This window comes from Doryrhamphus excisus, chromosome 19, assembly GCF_030265055.1.
Source record: "Doryrhamphus excisus isolate RoL2022-K1 chromosome 19, RoL_Dexc_1.0, whole genome shotgun sequence".
NCBI classification, from domain to species: Eukaryota; Metazoa; Chordata; class Actinopteri; order Syngnathiformes; family Syngnathidae; genus Doryrhamphus; species Doryrhamphus excisus.
The window spans coordinates 12,534,715-12,557,413 of NC_080484.1; the positions used below are offsets into that span (position 1 = coordinate 12,534,715).

General features: G+C 42.9%; 2 protein-coding genes across 4 annotated transcripts; both read right to left on the reverse strand.

Annotated features, from left to right (window-relative positions):
• Positions 1-138: 138 nt before the first annotated feature.
• Positions 139-9,185, reverse strand: fez2b (fasciculation and elongation protein zeta 2b). Of its 3 annotated transcripts, XM_058057585.1 has the most exons (11): positions 8,789-9,184; positions 5,024-5,132; positions 4,538-4,654; positions 4,284-4,425; positions 3,728-3,855; positions 2,626-2,778; positions 2,393-2,473; positions 2,080-2,155; positions 1,925-1,990; positions 1,656-1,688; positions 139-1,548 (listed from the first exon to the last, which is right to left on the reverse strand). In XM_058057585.1, exons 1-10 carry the CDS (start codon positions 9,103-9,105, stop codon positions 1,678-1,680), a joined length of 1,200 nt encoding a protein of 399 aa, XP_057913568.1. In that variant the 5' UTR covers positions 9,106-9,184; the 3' UTR covers positions 139-1,548; positions 1,656-1,677. The 3 variants fall into 3 exon arrangements, with proteins under 3 accessions (XP_057913568.1, XP_057913567.1, XP_057913569.1); XM_058057584.1 differs by lacking the exon at positions 1,656-1,688 and having other exon boundaries at positions 8,789-9,185; XM_058057586.1 differs by lacking the exons at positions 1,656-1,688; positions 2,393-2,473 and having other exon boundaries at positions 8,789-9,183.
• Positions 9,186-9,999: 814 nt separating this feature from the next.
• wdr26b (WD repeat domain 26b) lies at positions 10,000-22,334 on the reverse strand. Its single transcript, XM_058056681.1, has 14 exons — positions 21,609-22,334; positions 19,080-19,179; positions 17,662-17,718; positions 16,818-16,954; positions 16,626-16,723; positions 16,353-16,509; positions 15,811-15,949; positions 15,574-15,714; positions 15,185-15,304; positions 14,918-15,063; positions 14,695-14,773; positions 14,492-14,621; positions 13,237-13,431; positions 10,000-13,152 (listed from the first exon to the last, which is right to left on the reverse strand). Exons 1-14 carry the CDS (start codon positions 21,923-21,925, stop codon positions 13,127-13,129), a joined length of 1,842 nt encoding a protein of 613 aa, XP_057912664.1. The 5' UTR covers positions 21,926-22,334; the 3' UTR covers positions 10,000-13,126.
• Positions 22,335-22,699: the final 365 nt, after the last annotated feature.

Sequence of the window (22,699 nt, forward strand, 5' to 3'; positions counted from 1 at the left end):
ATAGCATCAATTCCGTATGAAAATGTCATTCCAATATGAAACCGATTAAAAAAATTGCAACCGATTTAGCATAGATTTGCAAGTGAGAGTAGAGACCGGCCTAGAAAGACTGCAATACTATTTCCTGATGCCAAGAAGGAGTATTTCAGGTATCGGTTTATTGGAAATGAGGTGCAAACACTTAGCGAGCGTCAGAGGACAGAATGGTCAGCAACTAAAGCAAAGCATCAAGACAATACACGAATAAACTGCAGTACCACACCAGAGTGTAAACAGAAACATTCCAAACAAGGGGGAATTCTAGGAAAAGGAGTTCATATGCAACATTTGACAGTCAGTCAGCGTTAGCTTTAGAAATATACATTTAAGTAATGAGGGGTAGGAAAGTACATTTCTACATCCTGTTTCCACGTCGGTTATGATTATTATTAATGATCGTCTATTACACAAAATTGGTGTGTTTTTTTAAGCACGTCAGCCATGGAATAAAACTGGAATAGTTCCTGTGGTGAGAATCCATTTGAGGATGAAAGGATGGTAAAGTGCAGGCAGCACGTCACAGTTCATGTGGCAATAACACGCCTTTTTGTCGTCCTGTGTAAAAACAGTTTAAAAGCGCACCCTTTCGGTTCCTTGGAACAAAACACAACATTCCGCATTTAAGCTCCACGCCCTTGACGGTAATGCTACGTTAAAGCGCTGACGTCGTACCTGAGCATGCAACTGATCTGGCTTTAGTTTGTGTTGAAATGCTAGCTCGATAAGCGGCGTTTACATTTGGGTCGACGGTTACTTTAAAATCAAAACCAAAAGCTGCCCTGTAGGTGGCCAGCTCAGACAGCGTTGATGTGTTAGCTTAAAATGAGCGGAGTGCTGTTCTTACTAAGATGGTCGTCTTCAATGATGATAAAAATGCACCAAATGCTAGCAAGATCTAATCTAAGCGAGGCGCTAAGAAATACACGTCCACGACTACATGATCAGATGACTTAAAAGACTACCTTAAGATGCATCAAGATGAAACAAACAAGTCGGGAAAAGTGAATTACTAAAACATTTAACAAATGCTACGTAGCCACTGTCATGCCTAGCAAGCAGGCTAGCTAGCTAGCTAAAACAATGATGGGTGTGAGGTCAGTGTTCTTGTTCGTGCGGCTAATTTCCCCAAAGTCCTTTCCCTTTTCTTTGTGCAAGTTACAAAAATAATCTCATGTCAACATTCGGCTGCTAGCTTGCGTAGTCCGAGGATGCGAATGCTGACGTTGAGATGTTGTCACTCGGATTTTCCGCAAGCCTTCCTTTCCCTTCTTCAGGACAATGACACCATTTCCTTCGCTTGGAAATAAAATTGGGAGTCACATGAGGAGCAAAGCCCAATAATACTGGTTAGCGGCGTCCATGGAGCAGTCAAAATCGGTTAAAATCCAAGGAGGGTGTCGTCCAGGTAAAAATGTCATCAGGTAAGAAACTCTACGTTAAAAAGTTATCCAAGATCCAGCCTGATATCGCCCCCGGGGTTCCCGTCGGGGATTTACGTGGGACAAAGAACTGAGGACAAAGGGGACATGGGACCGTCAAATTAATGTGGAATGGATGCCAAAATGGAAGACATGACCAGCACCCAAAGACATATGTATACATACATACATACATACCAGGCCTCAGCAACCTCCGCTCTCATATCAGAGCTGCCCAGGGCAATGCGGCACAAACAAGATACAAGGAAGGGCAACGGTCAAAGTACGGTAAAAGCAGCGAGAAACCCTACACCCCTCTGCCACCATTTTTATTGTTACTGGTGTTGTACTTCTACTGGATGACAACAGGTGGCAGCGTGCCTCCATTGAAAAAGATCCGTACCATTTTGTGGGAAAATAAATTCCATGCAGCCTTTAAAAGTGTGTGTGTGTGTGTGTGTGATTACCTTTGAGAATGTAGTCTGTGAGGAGGGCCGGGACCTTCTCACTGTCGTCCCTCATGGCATGGAGGACTGAGACACAGAGGAGCGTTCCATTCAAAAGATAAATAAATCAGCAATATGATGTCTTGGCTTCTAAAGTGATTGATGGACCCACTCACTCTTTGTTAGGATCTGGAGGTCTTCCACTGAGGGGGAGCCCATTTTCTTCTCATAGGGGATGACAGTGGTCAGGTACTGAGGCAGAAGAAGGGATCATTTTACACGTACAATATAAAACCTTGGAGAAAATAAATATGGAACAGCGCCCTCTTGGCTCCAAACACAAAATCGTCAAAATAAAAAGTAATTGAGAATTTTGTTGGAGGACAAGCGGTAAAAAAAGATGATCAGCAAAGACCATGAGATCTGCGGGAAAAGGCAGCATGCTGAAATGAAAAAAAGAATAAACAAGAGAAAGAGACGAGGGGGCACCTGTTTGTCCCCTCCTGTGGGACCAAAAGTTTGACGGAGGCCATTCTGAATGACATTGGAGAGTCCCTCCAGAGTGAGGAGCTACAAGGAGGTGAAAGGAAGGAAGGATAGAAGAGATGACAGAGAGCAGCAGCGTCCCCTCAGTCCTTCATACCGTCACATCTGGGTCATGCAGGACACTAAGTGTGCATCATGAGTACGTCCCCCCTCCCCCCGACTGCTTTGTGACTCACCGTGCCGGGCACATTGGTGCCGGTGGTCCTCTGGCCATTGGCTCCCACGGTGGAGGTCATGCTGCGGATTTTCTTCTTCTTGCGCAGCAGCTCGCGGTGCTCCTTCTGTCTGTTCTGCACGTCGATGAGCAGCGAGATGAAGCTGTTCTTCACCTGGTGGCCACACAATCATGTTAGTTGTCAAGGTCACCTTGCTTGGTGCTAGCTGTCGGATTGCCTCGATGAACGGTAGAAGATACCTTGTGTAGTCGCTACATGTTCTAGCAAAATTTCCCACTCCATTTGAAGGTGTGAGAAAACCAAAATTAAAAATACACACATTTAAAATAAGATAAATAGAAAAAGTCTATTTCTATATTTTATTTTAGGAAAGCAGGAAGTGAACAAATGTAACAGTTAGTGATTGTAAAAGTACCAGATGGAGGGGTAGGATTTAATAAGCTTTGCTTCTTCCTACTCCTCTCGGACATGTGGAACTGTGAACTGATTATGTGATGCATTCAATTGTAATCTGATGCATGTTCAAATGAAATTAAACTTTACCATTTTTTTTCCTTAATTACAAAAATCTTTCACTAACCTGATCCACCAAGCCTAACCCTGCTAACCTAAACCACTAACCCTAACGTTAAAGGATATGTACAATTTGCTTAAATATGCTGTACTAGGCAGTAGAGGTCTACATGGCTGTGCTTTTCCTTGGCCGCCCCGCCCCACAGCCGTGGCACGACAGCCACAGCCGTCCACAGCCGGCAGTGGGGCGCAAAATTTAAATGACCTCTTTTCAGCTCAAGGTAGTATAAATTGTGTGAAAAAGATGATATAAGGAAGGATTATGGACAATATAGGTGACCTTTCAAGAAACAAATGAGGCTATCAATATTTTTTTATATTAGTTTTCCATAGCCACTTCAAGCCGTGGCCATGTTCTTGTTCTTCAGCCCGCCCCGCCCTGTTAACTGAGGAGTCCGGCCAGCCGTGGGGCCAGCCGCTCCGTGTAGACCTCTACTAGGCAGTATTCAACCACCAAACAGTGATCGTTTAATTATTTTTTAAAATATAATATCCATCATTTCCCCCCTTATGCAGTGTGTGTTGTCACCTCCTTCTCGTATTCCAGCTCGTCTCGCAGGGCCAGAGCCTGGATGAGCTCTTCGCTGTAGCTGCGAATCGCCGTCTCCACCTCCTCCAGAGTCTCGGTCAGCTCCGACACAGACAGCTGGCGCAGACCTGACGATGCGAGCGAAGATTGTGTGAAATCGCCAAAATGACTCACTGTCTACTTGTGTGAGTCATTTTGGCGACTCGAACCGTTTGTTGGCTCGGCGTGTTCATTGGTGTTATTTTAATCCAAGTACTGTATTCCAATTGTTAAAAATAACAATACGAGCCACAAAAATTGTCTGGAATGGTGCTTAAAGCAAATAAATATATGCTGCATCTTACATAACCCGCTGTCTGTTTGTATTTAGAACACATTACATAAGAACGTTAGATGCGTGGATGCGTGAGGCTACGCTGTGCGACCTCTCACACCTCATTAGGCCGTTTGGAGAACTGCCAAAAGGTGCTCCGAGGGGGTAAAGACGAGCATGCAGGCACGTGCAACTTTTAAGAAAATGTGCACAAGGCGCTTTTCGGGAACGTGTAAAACTTACGGTCCTCGTAGCTTGTGTCGGAGCCGGAGCGCCTCAGACCGTGGAGGTCCGCGGAGAGCATGGACAGGTCTGACTGGGAGGGGCTCTCATCATCGTCGGGGTCCGGAGATTCTTGCATCATCTCCTCTATCTCCTCGATCACCTTGACGATCAAACGACACGTGGATAATGTTCATTTACAGCCGGCGGTTGAGGTTGAAATGACGGCTAACATAACATTTGAGGTGGGAGTTGGAGTGGGAGTCAAATGTTACCTGCTCTGCAGTGAAGAGGGGCTCGTCGCTGATGCACGAGACGATGATGGAATGCATGTCCATCTGCTCTCTCAGCTCCTCGTCGTCCGACAAATCCAAAGACTGGTTGTCCAACTTCTGTCCACAGAAAAGCAAAGACTATGAAACTTATTCTCCACGATAAGCTTCATTTTGGATAATCTTATCGTTAGGGTTACCTCGCCTGTCAATCAAGCTACATTTTAAACTTACATGATTACAATGACCGAGTGGAGTAATTTAGACATATGTAGAAATAAACAGAAATACATATAATGTATGCTGATGTTATTTTTAATTTGTAGTATTTGATGATGACATATTTACATTTATTTTATTTTATTTATTTATACTACCTTTATACTGTACACCTGGGGTGTCCAAGCAGTTTTTTTTAACTGACCCAAGGTACATTCTAAATGAACTGTGGCGATACATTAAAAAAATCAAACTGAACTGCATCTCTACCTCATTCTCGTTGAGGTTGAGGGCGGGCAAGTGGAGGGAGCGGGTGTGCGACGTCTTCCAGTCGACGGGCATCACATTGCCGTAGTTGTCAGTCAGCGTGTTCCATACCCTGAAAGACAGCCAGAAGGACGATGCCGAGTCGCTTGGTTATTATCAGTAGCGGCAACAGCGGCTGTGCGTGATTGCTTGGTCATGTTAAACAATAATACACAAAATCACAGCTCAGCTTCAACACAATCGTTTTGGATGAAAAGGCTGATGATCAAACTAGTACAGAAATGGCTAAGCCATCTGGCACCACGGAAGAAACATTTGGCCTTATTCCAAATAATCTGCAGCAAAATGTGACAGAGAACAAATCACATGAGCAGATGGCGGAGGAAGGAAAAGATCTGTCAAATTAGGGGGGGGAAAATGTAGGAATTACACTAACCATTTGCAGCTACGAAAACTGTCATTTTAAAATCCAATTTAACTAATGCAATCCTTTGTGTTCAATATTTTAAGTTGGACTACAGGCTTTCATTTAAAAAAATATTTGTTCACCAGGTATCCACTAGGCAGCAAAATTGTTTATCGCAGTTAATTGGTTCCAGACCCCACCATGCTGAGTACATTACCGCTATGTAGGATTCCTTGTTTATAAAACTAATACCTTTGTAAAATGCATTTTTATGAATATGGTTCTCAATATAATTAGAGCGCTGTGGACATGAAATAGCAACCCAAAAGTCACCTTTACGCTGGTGTTAATATAGCAGACACAATAAGAGAAATTAAGCCATTTAAGTAATCAATAAGACTTTAGCATTGCGAGAGTTCCTTGTTGCTGTTACTTCCTGCGGTCATATTGTCTCAGTATAGTATAAACATTACTGACACCTACTCACTAGTGTGAAATAATGCATATCAACATGTATTTGAAAGCATCATCTTAAAGCCTTATATTTGTATTTCAGATCTTTTAGCCATGTTATGCTAGAAAAGGCTGAATTTAGGCTGTATAATAGACTGTAGGCAATCACAAGACAGTGCTGATCGATTAATTAATTCATTAAAAAAAAAACATGATGAGTGACGGCGTGAAATTGGCAGGGGAAGTGGCGAGGAACGACTGTGCAAACAATGTCGACAAACTGGCCTTTAAAAGGGATGAAATCCCCAAAATACAATTATTTCATATACAGTACATATTTCAGACAGAAGTGTTTTTTTAAAAGATTGCCTTATTTAAAGTGGAAGATAAAAAACTGCCATTATTGACCACAAGTGTGAGTTTTTATATTAAATGTAAAAGCATAGGAAAAATAACACTGCTGCCAGTCATTGACTCATTTGCATTTTTGGTCGTTAGGGACAAATACAGCGTGGATATTTAAAGAATCACTGCTTAAGGGTAAAATAAAACGCTGTGCCTGTCTTCAGTCGACCGCCCCCCCAAAAAAAACAAGAGGAACTGCATTAGTCACAGCAAAATGCAGTTTTGAGGACGTGAAATTGAAATGTGCAAACAAGTCAATGTGTTTCCATCCGCAAGCGCTGCGAGGATGGATGCTGGGAGTCCATGTGTCGGTGCGGCTTTCTTGCTGGCTCGCTCACAGGCAAACAAACACTACATGTTTACGTAATGTCTCTTCCCCGAGGTGTCGTACACGGCTTGGGGACAGAGAACGAAGAAGGGTTGGTTCTATGTGGGGCAAAGAAATCTGGCAGGAGTGATGTTGCTGCCCCAAAAAAAACAAAATTGTTGTGGTTTGTATTGATTAGTTGATTGATTACAGCTGTTTTTTCACCTTACAAACACACACATACAGTGTGGAGCGTATATTATCTACAACTCTCAACAAAGCACGCACACATCTTCCTCGTCATTGGCCTCAGCTTGCTAGGAGAACTTGTTAGGCGGCCGAACACGTCCTGCTCGAGTCCAGTCATGCAGAAAAGACTCGGCGTGCCTCTCTTCTCCAGGGGGTGCTGTCCAATTATTCCGTTCCATTCAATTCCATCGCCTCACTAATTAGACTTTACATTCAAAACATATAACACTGCTTGGTTTAGCTGCTAAAATGAAAGACCTCTTCAGGATTTCCTCATATAGCAGCTGGGAGTTTATTACTCAAGTGCAGAAAGTACCAGCTTTCTGGTCGGGGTGAAGTTTTTATATAGGTAGACCTTTATTTACAAAATACAGCCGTCCCTTATTTATGGAGGTTAATTGGTTCCAGACCTGACCTCAATAAGTGAATTTCCATGAAGCAGAAGTCAATATTAACAAATGCAATATTTTCATAGTTATGGCATTTAAAACCCGTTCACCATCTTCTAAATAAGATGTTTTAACATTATTAGAGCAATGTGGACATGAAATAACACCCCTATAGTCAACTTTATATTTGTATTATCCAATATTATTAAAGAAAATAAGACATACTGTCTTAGACATGGGTGAGATAACAGATATACATTAGCAGTTCCTTGTCTTTGATTCTGGACAGCGTACTTCAAGCATTCTTAATGCAGCTTAAAATGGCTTTACACTTGCATTACTCAATATAGTAGACAGAGAGTACTCACAATAACAATGCTTCTTCTGCTGTATTTTAGTTCATGTAGCTTGAAAATGCTTAATTTAGGCCAAGAATGAAGACAATTTGATAAACATATAAATTTTTTAAACTAATAACAGGTCATATTCTATTCAACCGTGACACAGCGATCATTTATTTAATTCATTTTTGAAAACCTGCGATATATAATTCATTGCGAGGGACGACTGTGTGCGCGCATATATATATATAATTTTTTTTTTAATCAAATGGACTGCAGTACTTGGCTGCAGCCAGCAGAGGCGCTGTTGCGTCAAGCTCAATCAGCTAATTGCTGCCTAAAGAAGATTAAATGTTGTGTATACAATACATCTTTAATAACAGGGGTGCATCACAAGACACGTAAGTCACGAGACAATGCACCAGTGACAGCCCTATTTAATAATATATAAAAACAAAGAAATTGTAAACATATGGCAATACGAGTACTACACAGGCATGGTGACAGGAGTTCAGAACATTCTGAGAAAAAGGCTCCCACTTCCATTAGGAATAATTTATACCTAATATTAAAATAATAATAATAATATATTGGCTAACATTTTGTTAGGGCCTGTGCGTTCTGTCTTTCAGCTTTCGGATGCCATATCTGCTATACGGGCAGTTAAGATGTTAAATGCTGCAACATCATTTGAACATTTGAGAAATATTGTAACTTCTCCATAACGGTCAACAATTGCAACATAGAATGTGTGATTACATCTTTGCATTGTCATAGTACAGACAGCAGCTGTGGGATGCTGTTGACCTTTTCCCAGTTGATATATGCATGTTGGCACTTGAACGCACCATTGTAACAACTTGGAAAAGTGTAAGAGGGGCTTTTCAGATGGAAAATGTGCCCTTTAAGGGAACAATAAGGGCTTTTAAGCCTGTGTGATTGTTTGTTGTGGTAAAATTTGCACACGCAACTTTTGGTGTAAAATTAAGTCCCGAGTCTCATCTTATGAAAAGGCAAGAATAACTGACATTGTTTTTAGTGATTTTCTACTAAGACAAGCTTTTAAAAAGCAGCGATAACCTGTAGGCTGCCTGTGTTTGCTTTACACTGATTGAAGTCAGGATAACGATAGCATTAAGCTAACCCGCTGAAGCTAACGATGCTAGTTCGCGGTTTAAGATGTCAAACTTCTAGAAAAAAAAATAAATTCTCACTCACTCGTCGTCTTTCAGGTAATTATCCTCTGTGATGGGTTTAATGGGCGCTATGTGCTCCGTTGCGGTGTTGTAGTTTCGGAAGCACACGGTCAGCTTTTCGTCAAAGTCGTGGACGAGGTCTTCCATGGACTTGAAGCTGCAGATCTCCCCCGAGAAACTGTTGTCCAGGTCGGAGAAGTCGTCCAAGCCCGTCGGCGGCCCCGCGGCGATGTTGGAATTGAGCTGGTCCAGCTCGGCGGCGGACGACTCCTGCGACGGCTTGAATTCGTTAAAGTCCTGCCAGTCCTCGTCGAAGTGGGCTAACGGAGCCGCCGCCATGATTGCCGCGCTAACCTGACAGCCTCTGGCGAGCTGGGCTTGGAGAAGCTGGATGACACCGAGAGAGAGAGAGAGGGGTAGCGAATCCCTGTGACGTCACCAGTACAAGCCCCGCCTTTTGTCAACTTTACCTCACCACAAATACTGAAAAATACTCATCCCTCGAGCATCTAAAACCAGTTTATAACTTGAGCCCCGTAGACAAGCTAGCGAACTAACCTAACATGTTGTTTCTTCTAAAGTTAAGAAGCCCAAAAACTTCAATTTCCACATCAATGGGCGAACTTTTTTGGTCAGTTTTCACTCTTTTTTCACTCAATCTGTCATGTCGGACACGCCATGGCTGACTTCATGCAGTGTTAAGGTAATGTAGCGTAAGGTAACCATTTGTTATATCATTGAAGGAAAGGGCAGGTGGCGGAGCTGCAGAAGGCACATTTATTTCAGCACAACACTTTTGTTTGGGTCGAGTGACCGCAAATCACACTTCCGACCTTCAAAATAAAAGCACATCCTGTCGCAGTGCAAAATAAGGGTGTCACAAAAAACAGCTTCCATCTGCATCGAGTCAGCCATGGCATGTCCAGCATGACAAAGTGAAAATATGTTATCCTCCCATTGCATGTGGAAGTGGTAAGTTTTTGTCTTATTAGATTAGAAAAAATAAATTCACGGCTAACAGTTTACCTCACTAGCTCACTTATGTTGTTAGCTTGAAGCCGTCTTGAGTCCCTACAACATTAAGAGTTGCAAATTGTAATGTAAATATGCTCCAAATACTACTATTAAATTTGACATCGACTTCTTTAACACAGGTCTGAAACCGTTAACATGGGATAACTGTAAGTTGTCCAAAAAGTAGTATCAGGCCATTCCCAACCCATCAAATCGCCATTATTTTTCAAAACCCTGAATACTTTATTGAAAATATGCATACATGACACTTCTTTTCCTACACAACAATACAAAACAGTACAATCACATCTGTAAATACCACATGAACGCAACCTCCCTCCCCCCAATCCCACTCAAGAACTTATAATAGACATGCTACAGTCGATAAGCCCTTGTAATCCCCACCTAAAAGGAAATCAAGACATGAAATCTCTCGGTAAACTTCACACATTTGCATACAGACATAGCGTTGTTTGTCATCAGCAGATGAAACGTTTGTGGCGCCAACGGTGGAATCCATTCTGCTGTCCGGGAGTTGAGATGGAAGTTTCCAGGTTGCCATATAGTAAAAACAGCCCCCCCCCATTTCAAGTGATTTGGCTTCGAAAAAACACAGCGAAGTTGCTAGAGCCCCGTCAACAATGGCACACCAAGAGAGCAAGCGTCAATTACACAGACATGCAGATATTATTATTTGTCTCATCTTTAAAGGCGAGGGGTGGATAGTTCAACCTGATATTTTTTTTAGGTAACACACTTCCTCAAGATGTTACTGTGCATATTTATTATTAGTCATAGCAGATAAAATGCAACACAATACAAATAAAAATAAAATATAAGAAAAAAAAAGAAGACGCCAAATGTCTGGTTATACTTTAATATAATCATACAGGGAGAGAGGTCAACCAAAAAAAAAAAGATATAATGTGAACAAAAAAATAATAAAGTAACAAAAATTCAATAAAAACTGACAGAAAAGCACTGTTTTTAAACATGTTTACTGTATCTCAGTCTGTGGCAAATAGTCATTACATACCCTGAAAAAAGCTCTTGAATGGATACTGCTCAAAAAAGGGGCTCTCGAAGATGTCGAATTCTCTAAAAGCTCACCAACGAGAGAATCAGTCATTGCTTTTTGGGGGGAGAGAGGTGCATAGAGGACTCCAATCTGCAATCCAATGTCGATTGTAACAGTAAGGGAATGGTAAACGGGGGGGAGGGGTATTTGTTGCTTGTGTTTTTGTGCGACAATACCAACAGGAAGGCAGTTTGTGTTATATATTATATATGTGTGCATGTATGTGTGTGCGATGTAGGTATTGAAATAACACTTTTTTTTGGAATTTCGCTCATCATACACAATCTTTATGGGATGCATGAACACACTTTCTCTTTGTTGGGCATTCTAAAGATATAAAAACTGCTAAAATGGCAGCTAAGAATGCACGTAATGGGACACACAAAAATCACAACAATGTGCCAACAACACTCCGTGACCTGCATATTAACCAAGATACAGAAGAACTACACAACTAGCATAGTGACACTGCGCCATGCTCTCAACGTGTCAGGCCACAAAAGAACGGTAACGTATACATATTAGAGCTGCCGACACTGCTGCTGTACTTTTTGAATTTGGACAAGTTAACGCTAGGTGTAGCATTCGCATCCCTTTCTATTTTGCTTTGTGGAATCAATCAATGAAGGAAGTTCAGCAAATTCAGCTCAATGTTTTTTTGTTTGGTTTTACTGCTTCACCTCATTGCCAATTCCTCATTTTGTACATTTTCTTTAGCACCTTAATATTGCACAAAGTTTATAGTGTCATTATTTTAACTTATATTTGTTTTATTCATAAAACGCCATCCTTTCTAACAAAGTGGGGAAAAAAGTAGGTTCTCATGAATGTAGCTTTTACTACATGGCCACGGCATGTATATAAAACCATAACACCTTGTTGGAGGGTTTTGGAGGTGTTTTAATAACAAGCTTTGTAGGTGCCATTACGTGCATTCATTAGCTGCCTCTTTTTTTTTCTTTTAGCTGTTTTTATATCTTTAGAAGGCACAGAAAATAAAAATATGTGTGTTCGTGCTTCACATAAAGATTGTGGATGATGAGCAAAATCCCCCCAAAAAGTTCACTTTTCCTTTAACACTGCAGAGTAATCTGTGTCTCCTATCTTCTAATTATTACAATCATTTACTTCTCGTTAGAAAGAAATATGCCTTTCTTTAACCGGTTCTGAACACAGTGCAGTTGAAAAATGCCACATCAAGTGTAAAAATTAAAGCCCCAGATTTAAAATTAAATAAAAAAAAAAAAAGAAAAACAAAACAATGTTACAAAATGGCTCTCAAGTATTCTTTGTTCCACAGATCGAGGTCCTAAGGGCTTTGGATAACTTAGAATTGGGTTTAAAAATCGGCTTTACCATTTTACTATGGAATTAGAAAGGGGAATTGGAATCTTTTGCTGGTGCAAATTAAACACTCGAACCCACGCACACACACATACAAGAGAGTGCAATGAGAAGCGTTTCTTTTTTTTTGTCGTAGGGAGATCACAGTATTATTTTCCCAAAGTGAAGCCACTCCCACCCATACCCAATGCACGCACTAACACACACACACACACACAAGCACGCACGCACAAACACACTGATATGCAACCTGTGATGCCCGTCCTCACTGTATGCTATAGCGGAGTTGTGTAGCAGCAGCAGCAGGTGGAGTCATTGCCAGGACCAATTTCAGGGGTTGGGAGGGAAACGGAGGTATGATTTCTTAACGCTGTGAAAAATAAAGTGGAATCTCCACCACAAAATCCATCCTATTAATAATGAGAATAATGTTAAGACTATCAGTAAAAAACAAAACAAATAGCCTTTTTTGTGCGTGGTGTCATTTAGAAAAGTTGCTATATTCCCTCCCCCAAAAGCCCCCACCATCCTTTTTAAATGTTACACAGGTACAGACAAGTGTTGTCCAATGACGACGGCTGGTCTGCGGTGGAGGCGGGAGTGGGGGGAGGGGGGTTATGCTGCTCACCCATGGGTGGTAGTGGTGGGTGGGTGGGTGGGTACGGCATCCTCGCTGGACTGCTTCTCCGGGCCAGTAGGTGGGGGGGTGGGTTGGGGGCGTCCCAAAATGGTCCGTCATCGCCTCCACCATCATCACGGTCAGCCGGCGGGACACTTCTCGGAGTCCTGACGTCAGCGTTGTCTTTTTGTCTTGGTGGCTTGTTGCTTGTAGGTTGGTGGGAAGTTTTGCCCCGTTTGGATTTTTTGTTGTTTTTAGACGTACTGATGAAAATTCTCGGATTGTCGTTCCAGGAGAAATGTCCATCAACTGTCCATGTTGCTGCAGTTCTCTGAGGACACAATTAGAGCACAATGCACACCTTCAGATTCTTCGGACCGTAAGATGACAACATTTGCATTTCCATTGACAGTACCGTTGAGTCCGTCCGCCTCCTGCGGGTCGAGGAAAGGCGCGGGACCCCACACGCGCACGGTGCCGTCGTCTGAAGCAGACGCCATGAGTCCCGGGATTGTTGGGTTCCAGCTCACGCAGTTGACGGTACGCGTGTGGCCTGTCAGTTCTGCGATGGGGAGTTCCCCGCGCCGGTGCCAAATGTACACTTTGTGGTCTTTGGAGAGGAGCATGGAAGAGGAGCCCAAAGAGGACAAGAAGAAAGGACATGAATGCACGGCTCTTAATTGCACACTAAAATGCAAGAGGTATTGGAAGTGGATGGTGAGACCTATTACAGTGACAAACAGCACCACACTGAGGACAGAAAAAGTACTACATACTACTCCATCTGGATTTTACACCAGTGCCCCCTTTACTCCATAGAGAAGGTAGTTTGGGTCGATGGAATAAACGTTGTGGATGTCATATGACATTAGTCAACCGACATTAAGCATCCCTCCTGATTCGGCCTTATACCCACGCCGCAAGGATTAAGTGGGGAAGAGATGCAAGTTTATCATAATTATGATTATTACGTTGGTGGTAGATGCCTATATCTATAACAAAAGTTATGCGTTCGCTTGTGGCGGCTAGTGGTGTAGAAAACCTGTTTATGACTTTCTACAGTAAATACAGTTAACATTAGAGCCTTGTACACATTAAGTAACACCCTATAGTTACCTTTGAACTATTAGTCATTGTTTACATCACCTTTTATGCTGTAGGACTCAAGACTATTGCTAGCTAGCAAAATAGCGAGCTAACCAGTTAGCTTCAAATGTATTTCTTCTAATCTTAAGAAGCCAGAAGCAAACCACAAAAACAAAGGTTTTTCCACTCTATCATGTCGGACTCCATGACTTCTTAAGCTAGTGTAACGTCTCAAAGGTTTGTCTCATTACTGCCACCTATTGACCAGAATACTACATGACTTGCATTCCAATATGTTTTGATGTATTAATTTATTAATATCTGAAAAATAATCGATAATCAAACTGCAATATTGTGAGGGAGAACTGGTCCCTGGTTGACTGGTTGTTGGGCTACACACCTACTGTACGTTTTGTTTGATTTCTCCATCTGACACAAGCTTTTAAAAAGCACTCTATGCAAAACCCAAGTGCTTAAAGGTAAAATGCATAATTCAAAAGCATTTTCCTGCGCTATGAAGTCCAGGTAACCCTATTGGTGAACAGCACAAGCCAATGTAAAGCATCTGCTGGTGTGTGCTGTACCCTCACTGCCGCTGGCAATGAAGTCTTCATTGTGTCCTCCAAAGCAGGAGTGGATGGTGTAGAAGCCCTGCGTCACACCTTGGTACTTCCTGACCAGCACTCGGTCCTGCAGGTCCCACAAGTGCACTCCCTAGGGCAGAAAAAATGTTGAAATAAGATAACTTGCCACAAAGTCTTGATTGATTAAAGAGTGAGCGACTCACCTGAGTTGCTACATTTAACACAGCTAATCTTCCGTTCTTGGAAACAGTAAAAGACATGATAGGGTGGTCCTCCTGGACTCTGCCAAAGAGCAAAGGAACAACAGATCACTTCCTGGAGCATATTATACTATTTTTTTTATGTTAAAAGGAGTCTTAGAGGTCAAGAGGAAAAGAGAAAGGCGTGTGTTCATATTCTTATTCTTATTCTATAACTTCAACTTACATGTTTCTGTCCGTCAGGTCCTCAAAGTTGTACCCTCGAATACGTTGGTGGGTGTCTGAGGCCAGCACTGTCCTGCCGTCGCTCAGGCACCACAGGCACTGCACTCTGACACCTTCCCATGAGTCCAACAAGTTACCGTCCAGGTCCTGACAACAAACACACACGCGTTGAGGCCTGCTGCTCAATCCATGCGCTAAGCACTCTGTGGCAAACACGGCAGGGTGTGACATAACCTAATCATCAGCAGTGAGACAGTACGACACATACGCATTGATAGAACTGCCCCCTTTGACCTCCCGTGACGAAGCGCTTGCCGTCGGGGTTCCAGGCCACGCTGGTCAGACTGTCCTCGTGTGACTGCGACATTTTGGTCCGCAGCTCCCCGGTCTGGTCAAAGGCAGAATTGTTGGCAGAGTGGAGAGGGAGGGAGAGGAGGAATACAGGGGGGAGGGGAGACGGCAAGAAAAACATGAAGTCAAAGCGGGGGAGGGGGACAGAACAGAGGTCATTGAGTACGCAGCCTATTGAACGTCTATAGCACGATGGAGGAGTTGTTTTGATCCTCAATGTCTAAGTAAGATGGCTGCCATAATGGAGGCACTGTGATGCTGTAAAGTTAAACAGTAGTTCACTTAAACACACAAACAGTTGTTTACCTGAACATTCCAGAGCCACAGCTCAGAGCAGTCGTCAGGTCCGCAGGCAATCAGGTAGGTGTCGTCAGGACTCCAAGCGAGGTAGGAGACCCCGTACGCGTGGCCCTCCAGAGTCCGCAGCAGCTTCAGCTGGTGGCTCTCCTGCACAAACATCACAAACAAGTTTAAAAAGAACAAAAAAACAGCTCATTTCTGTTAGCTATCATGCAAAACAAGTACAGATTGTGATGCACCCACCGGGTCCACCTGCCAAACGATGACGGTGGTGTCTTTGGAGCCGGTGGCTAGCTTGGTGCCGTCGTTGGAGAACTTGCAGAACCACACCTCGTTACAGTGCTCGGTCAGAATCTGCTGGGTGTAACAGGGGAACTGTTTCCTGAGGGCCCATGAGGAGAAGAAAATAAAATGTTTATTGAAATGAAATAAAGATTTTCAGTAGAGATGAGCGTTCTGCTTCTCAAGACCGATATGATACAGATAACTGACGACTTTTTATATCTACTTTCCTCATTTAGAAATAGTTTGTAGACACCTGGAGGTAAGAAGGACTGGTACAAATGTGGATCTGACCAACTGTACCTGTTGATCTGTACTTATTAAATATCATGACACTACCACCACATCAGTACTATCAGGAGAACCTGTGGTTATCAGTCAACTGACACATCCTTGTCAGATGCTCCAGTGGATGATGACTTTGCACCAAAGAGTCCAAAGAGTCCTTCAGACACCCCACCTCCCTTCCCTCCTATGCTGGATGTGATGTCTACAAGACAGACCTGCTGCAGACGTGATCCATGAGCAGCGACACAGAGTCCAGGCTGCTGTCCAGCTTGGTGTTGTGATACAGGCATCGGTCCCTCTGCAGCTCCACTGCCTGACGCAGCAGGGTCTGCAGCCGCCTTGGGGGCAGCATGACAGAGGGAGGCAGGTACGCTGCGGCAGAAGAGGAAGTAGTGAGCGTTGAGGTTGGTTTCTGAACTGGGAGGGAGGTGTTTAATGGGTCCTGCTGGCTTAAACCAGCACACTTGCTACAAAATAAATGTCCTCACTTTGTAATTTGTCCAGCAGTCGGCAGCGGGAGGCCGTGCCTTTGCCCTCCCACTCTGCCTTGGCCCTTAGATCCTCAGCATGGCTGCACATTAGATACCTATGGGAGTATATAAGCAAGACAAAAAAGGTTTACTAATTGAGTTGATCGATAACCAAAGTAATACAGCGCTACCAGCAGAGCGGCAAGTTACCCGCTAAGGACGTGGATGCGATCTGTGTTGTACTTGAGCGGTGTCAGCTCCCCCCGCAGAACCTGCAGAGCCTCCAGGACTTTACCGTCCTCCAGGTACTCTAAATATTTCTGCTGCAGCAACAGGAACTTCATACGCTACACGGGGAACATACACTGTACATGTTAAACTCTTTTACAGAGCATTAAGCAAACATCATTATAATGACTGTATAAAACTTAATAAAATACAGAATGGATCCTTGTAAGTCTTCCTTAATCCCCCCTGTTTTCAATGGTTGCTCATTACAACACTGGCAGTTGAAGCAGGAGTTCAAAACATTCAGCAAATGTTGATTGAAATAAACACTGCAATAAACCTTATCCTCAAAATGAATATTATGTAAAAATAATATTTGAAAAATACAAATGAATTATACAGTGGGATTCTATATTAATAAAGGGAATATTTTCGTAGTCGGAGCATAGAAAACCTGGTGGTTTGCATGTTCTCACGTGGAGAACACTCCACACAGAGTTTGAAGGCAGATCTTCCAGATCTCCTGACTGTGTAGCCAACATGCTAACTCCTCGCCACTGTGGGGCAACAGCGATCATTTATTTAATTATTATGTGCAGCTGAATGTACAGTACCATTTTATGTACCACAAAACTTCCAAGGGTCCACTGTATGCTAATGCTAATATGGACACTTCAAATTAGAGCCATACAATAGACATATAATAGAAAATATATTCTGGCAACACACATAAACCCGCTGGGTTGTTTGACAGAACCGTTCTAGAACCCCCCAAGCGGGCCTTTCACGAAGCCCGCTAGAGGCTTTTTGCGTAAAGGCAACTTACCACAATGGCGTTGGGCGAATGCATCAGTGCTCTCAGCTCATTGAGATCATTCTCAGCCTGGACCAAAAACAAAAGACAGCGATGGAAGGGAAAGAGAGAGAGAGAACAAAAATGGTGAGCACAGCAGTTTTCACGCTTGTACTGGAAAAGGGACGTACATGTGTGTATTTCACTCAAGACACTTTACAATTGGCCGATTTTCTATCCATTGCCACATGAGAAGATATATTAGCATATTAGCGCTACAATGCCACATGAGTGCACAGGAGCACACATTGGACTCATGATTTAAACAAGTTACATTTAAACTGCCTGGAAAGAATCTTGTTTAAAATACAGTTCATTTTCTTTTTAGTCAATGTAGCCATTCCAGGAGTCCTAAACAAAGCTCAGCTAGGCCTTCTCATAAAGTTAGCCGTGGCAGTCCGGCATGACAAAAGTTTAGAAATAAATACATGGCTAACTCCATAGCTTGACAGCTAGTGGCTGGCCCGTTTCAATTCAGCATAAGAGTTGCGCAATGTGGCGTAAACAGTGTAACGGTGACTATAAGCGTGTTATTTTGTGTCTACAGGGGTCTGAAACTAATTTACAGCTGTAAAGAACGACTGGATGTTATTGGAAGTGCACTGTTGTTGATGTGTTCAGGTGAAAATAAAGTTATTACAGAGCGGCAGACACTGTGATTGTGACTGTGTGGACGCTATTGTGGGTTTGTCTGTCGTCATAGCACAAAGACGTACTTTTGCATGATGCGCATGTTAACCACGCAAAAAAATTTCCGATAGTTAATGGGGTTATCACAATATTTTGCAATATTAAAATATTACAAGATTTCTCCTTCAGAATTTATTTTTATTTAAAAAATAAATGAACTAATCACACAATATATGAAAATAAGCTGGCTAATTTTGCCAGGCTCAGTATATTGTCATGTACAACATGTTTTTCTCGTCTTCCACCTCCAAACAGACATTAAACGGGTTCATTCTGTGCAATAGTTGCAGCACCTTGCCACGTTTTCTTCCATAAAACAACAGCATGAATGGAGTGAGCCCTTTTGTCAGTCATATAGTCTCTTTCTCTCTGTGGGTGTCAGCGGGGCAGCTACCATACACATAGTGCAACGTAGTACAAATTAAATGAGTAAATTGTAATACTTTGTCCAATATTTGTTATATTTTTTCCACTGCACTTTTATAAAAGTAATGTTCACGTAAGTAAAAATCTGGTCTTGATCTCATCGAACCAATCTCGTGTATTTTCTTGGCTTGTGACACCCCTATTAATGACTGAAATCAGTCACCATTTTGACAGCAATATAAATGACACATCAAACTGAGCATTTTCATCAGAGTACAGATCATAAGAAACTCTCCTCCGTCAAGCAAACGTGGTTATTACATCCACAGACTGACCTTGTCCCACTCTCCCTCCATGACATGGTTGCGGAACTTGGTTGCTGAGGAGTGCTCCAGTCTGCAGCCCGACTCCTGCATCAGCAGGTCCACCGTCTGACTGCAGCGAGATGGAGACACACACACGTGAGAGATTGAAGATGTTTGAGCTTTTGGTAGCAATATCATGGAGACCGGCAGTGCAATGAAGGTTAGGAAAAGCCTTCAGCATCATGACATCATCCTTGAGTATCAATGCAGCGGCGGCATGCTGGGCTTCTCACGCAGCTACAATAAATGCCCTGCTGAAAAGTGGCAGCGGCTCTGCTTCTTCAGATGAGCAGACAGTAAGAACATGTAAGCCCTCCCCCAAAGCAAAGCCACGCAGAGAAATGAGGTATTTACAACTGGATCCAGAACAAAAAATACCAACAACAAACAACAGCGGAGCGTCTTCTGTAGTAAAGGTCCTACTGTTATGCAAAATGTAGTTTTTGATGACATTCTAAAAGGACTGTGCGTGCCTAAGGCATGGGTTGAGAACCTTTTTCAGCTCTGAAAGCCACATGTTTTAAAACCTATTTCCATGAGAGCCACATCATTTTTTTTACACTGAATACAAAATGTGTGCATTTTTAAGCACGGCCAACAATTTTACAATATAATAAATCTCGGAATGTATTCTTTTTAATGTTGTTATACTGAAACTAACCAATAATACAATAATAAATAAAATACTTCTTACCAATAATGTGACTTCTGCTGCTGCATGGATTTGCATATTTCTTTCTTTTCACAATCTTTGTCAAAAAGGTTTGCTCTGCTTTTTTTCCAACCACCTTGGTAGGCTTGCCAGTAATACTCGGGTTTTGGGGTCTAACCCGGGAATATGGGATGGACAACTGGCATTGGCTCTACCGCAATGTATTTATATATTTTGAACGTTATTTTTAACCCTATGATTTCTGTAATGTTTCTATATGATGTTAAAATGACAGTGGGGAAAAATACTTATCTGCCTTGCTGTTTGAGCAAAGAGGTGCTTTTGAAGTTTCATGAAGAAAAAAAACCTTCCTCCGGCTTTGCCACATGTCTAAAATATAATAAGATCTGTCAACTATCCCTCAGGCAGCTACAGATGTGGGATCTCTAGGTTTGATCGTGTAGCTTTTCTTCCAGCAAATATAAATAAATAAAATTTAAGATGCTGTTAAAATACGTGTAATGTCAACACTGTGTATTAATGTTGCGTTTTGTGATATATGGCATCTATTACACTGGACAAGTGCAGAGTTAGAGTGTACATGTAAAAAGTAAAAGTTAATAAATAGTGCTTCTTAGAGACACACACACACGACCATGGATAAACACAACTCATTAACATCAAAGCTACAGACCATGCCAATGCCATGTTCCGAGTTGGGCTTGCACTTCTAAACTGTCTAAAATTCCAGCATCAAGGCTAGATTGGCCTTTTATCCAGAGGGAGACTGAGGGCAGAGAGATAATAGGAACAGTGCAGCAAAGTGGAGAGTGTGGATTAGTATCCTGCGGGGCCAGCGTGTTTATAACGCCACCAGTGTTTGTTTTTTTTTCGTGCAAAAATATAATCAACAAAATATCCATCTATGCTCATCAAATACATGGGACTTTAGGGCACACAGAATTGCAGGTTTAAGACCCCTAAATTACTTCCTGACCATTGAGCAAGGCACTAAACCCCAACACGATTCACTAGAAGACACAGTATGCATCTGCTTTCAATGCATTCCAACACACGCCAGTTAAATTGAGTGGATACGTTACAGCCCAACAAATATCATTTTTGAGACAATTGCATGTTTCAAAGTGTATATTTTCTGCCCTTACTGAGACCTTACAGACCATAACCATATTACATAAAATAATGACATATAACATGTTTAAGGAGCTGCTACAAATGACAACTCGTTGGTTTTGGCTTGTATAATCGTTCACACGCACGCACATATATTACAGTCGACCTGCAAAAAGCCTCCCACGCAGCCCTGCGAACTGTCATTACTGGCAGTCAAAATATGGAAAACCGCAATCAATTACCTTGTAGCATCCAGCGCTCACTGTTTTAATTGGCATCGTAAATCAAAAAATATATATGTATATGCATGTCATGGGTGCATACACATTAAGGACGTGAGATGACGTAATGGACTCCAAATGTGAGCCAAATCTATATAAACCACAGCAAAACCAGACATTTTTTGTATATTTTATATAACGCGTACGTGGTGTGGTTTAGCGTGTGGACATTGGTGCTGTTAGCATGCAAGCTAACTAGCCAGCTAATGCTAACAGGCTAGGTGTTATTGTGCAAGATGGACCCCTTGTTAGCAGCAAGCTAACCGACTAACATTCGGACCCATCCCCCCATGTTTGTGTCTGTCAAGCTCACTAATAGCTTCCACCGGCGGCCATGTCGTACTTTAATAAACAGCAACCAGCAGCCAACACGACGCCATTAATGTTAAAAGCGAATATTCAACGCTTCCAGTCGGAGTGACACAAACTTACTTGAGCCCCAGTCCATGGAGATGTTGCCCTATGAGCCGGATGACATCTTCCTCCGCCTGCGATAGCCGCTTTTTCTTTTTCAGCGAGCCCACCTCGGAGCCCGAGGCCGCGGGGGAGGCGGCAGAAGTCCCACAAGCGGGCCCGGCCGCGGACCCATTACTGGTGCCCACACCGTTCCCATTGTCCGACAACAGGAGCCCGTTGGAGTGCGCTCCACCGGCCGCCGCGGCTGCCGACGACGACTCGCCGTTGTGTGCTCCGCTCAGGCAGGGAAGCTCCGATGATTCCTGCCCCTGTCCTGCTCCGTTTGCCTGCATGCTGCTGCTCAGGTTGCCGACGGCACTTCGGGTAAAGTGGATAGTCGATGTGGCTTGAGAGTGCACTCCGAGTCCCAAGACAACTCCGGGTAGGCCTGGCACAACCGCTGAAGCCCCGGGCTCTCCTGCTCCCTCCGCCGCCGAGGCTCGGTGCTTCTTCCGCGGGGGCGGCGACGCTCCGCCGGTGTCCGAGTCGGAGGAGGAGGAAGCGGAGGCCAGAGTTTCCTCACCGAGAGCGGCCGTGGTTAGAAGACGGCGGTGCTCTGGGTGGGAAATGGAGGTTCAACTTCCAGGTTTGAGGCCTCGTTTGTCGGGCTCAGAGCGGACTGTCAACCGTGGCGGACGCTCTGTCACTTGCCCCGTTTTTGTTGTTGTTTCTCTCCAAACAGCTGCAGCTCTAATGGAGGCCTGACGCTCTGACGTCACCGGAAATTCCTACACTACCAAGCTTCCGGGTAGAATCATCACAAACTATTCATTTTGCCTCGATTATTCATTACCACTACGACTTTTTCATTTGAATGTTTTACACTAAAATTATTAACACATATCAAATATATTAAATATTTCAGAATACACAATATAGCTACACAACTTGTCTAGGATGTTTTGTCAATACCAATACTTCAGGGGAGGTACAGCAGCACAAGAAAAATGAAGAAAAACATTGTTCTCCAAACCTTCAAAGTTGCAAACCTCAGTTAAGTTTAAAGGCAAAAATACATTTTTAGTTTTACTCCTTTTTTTAAGGAAGTAATTATTTTATTGTGAGCC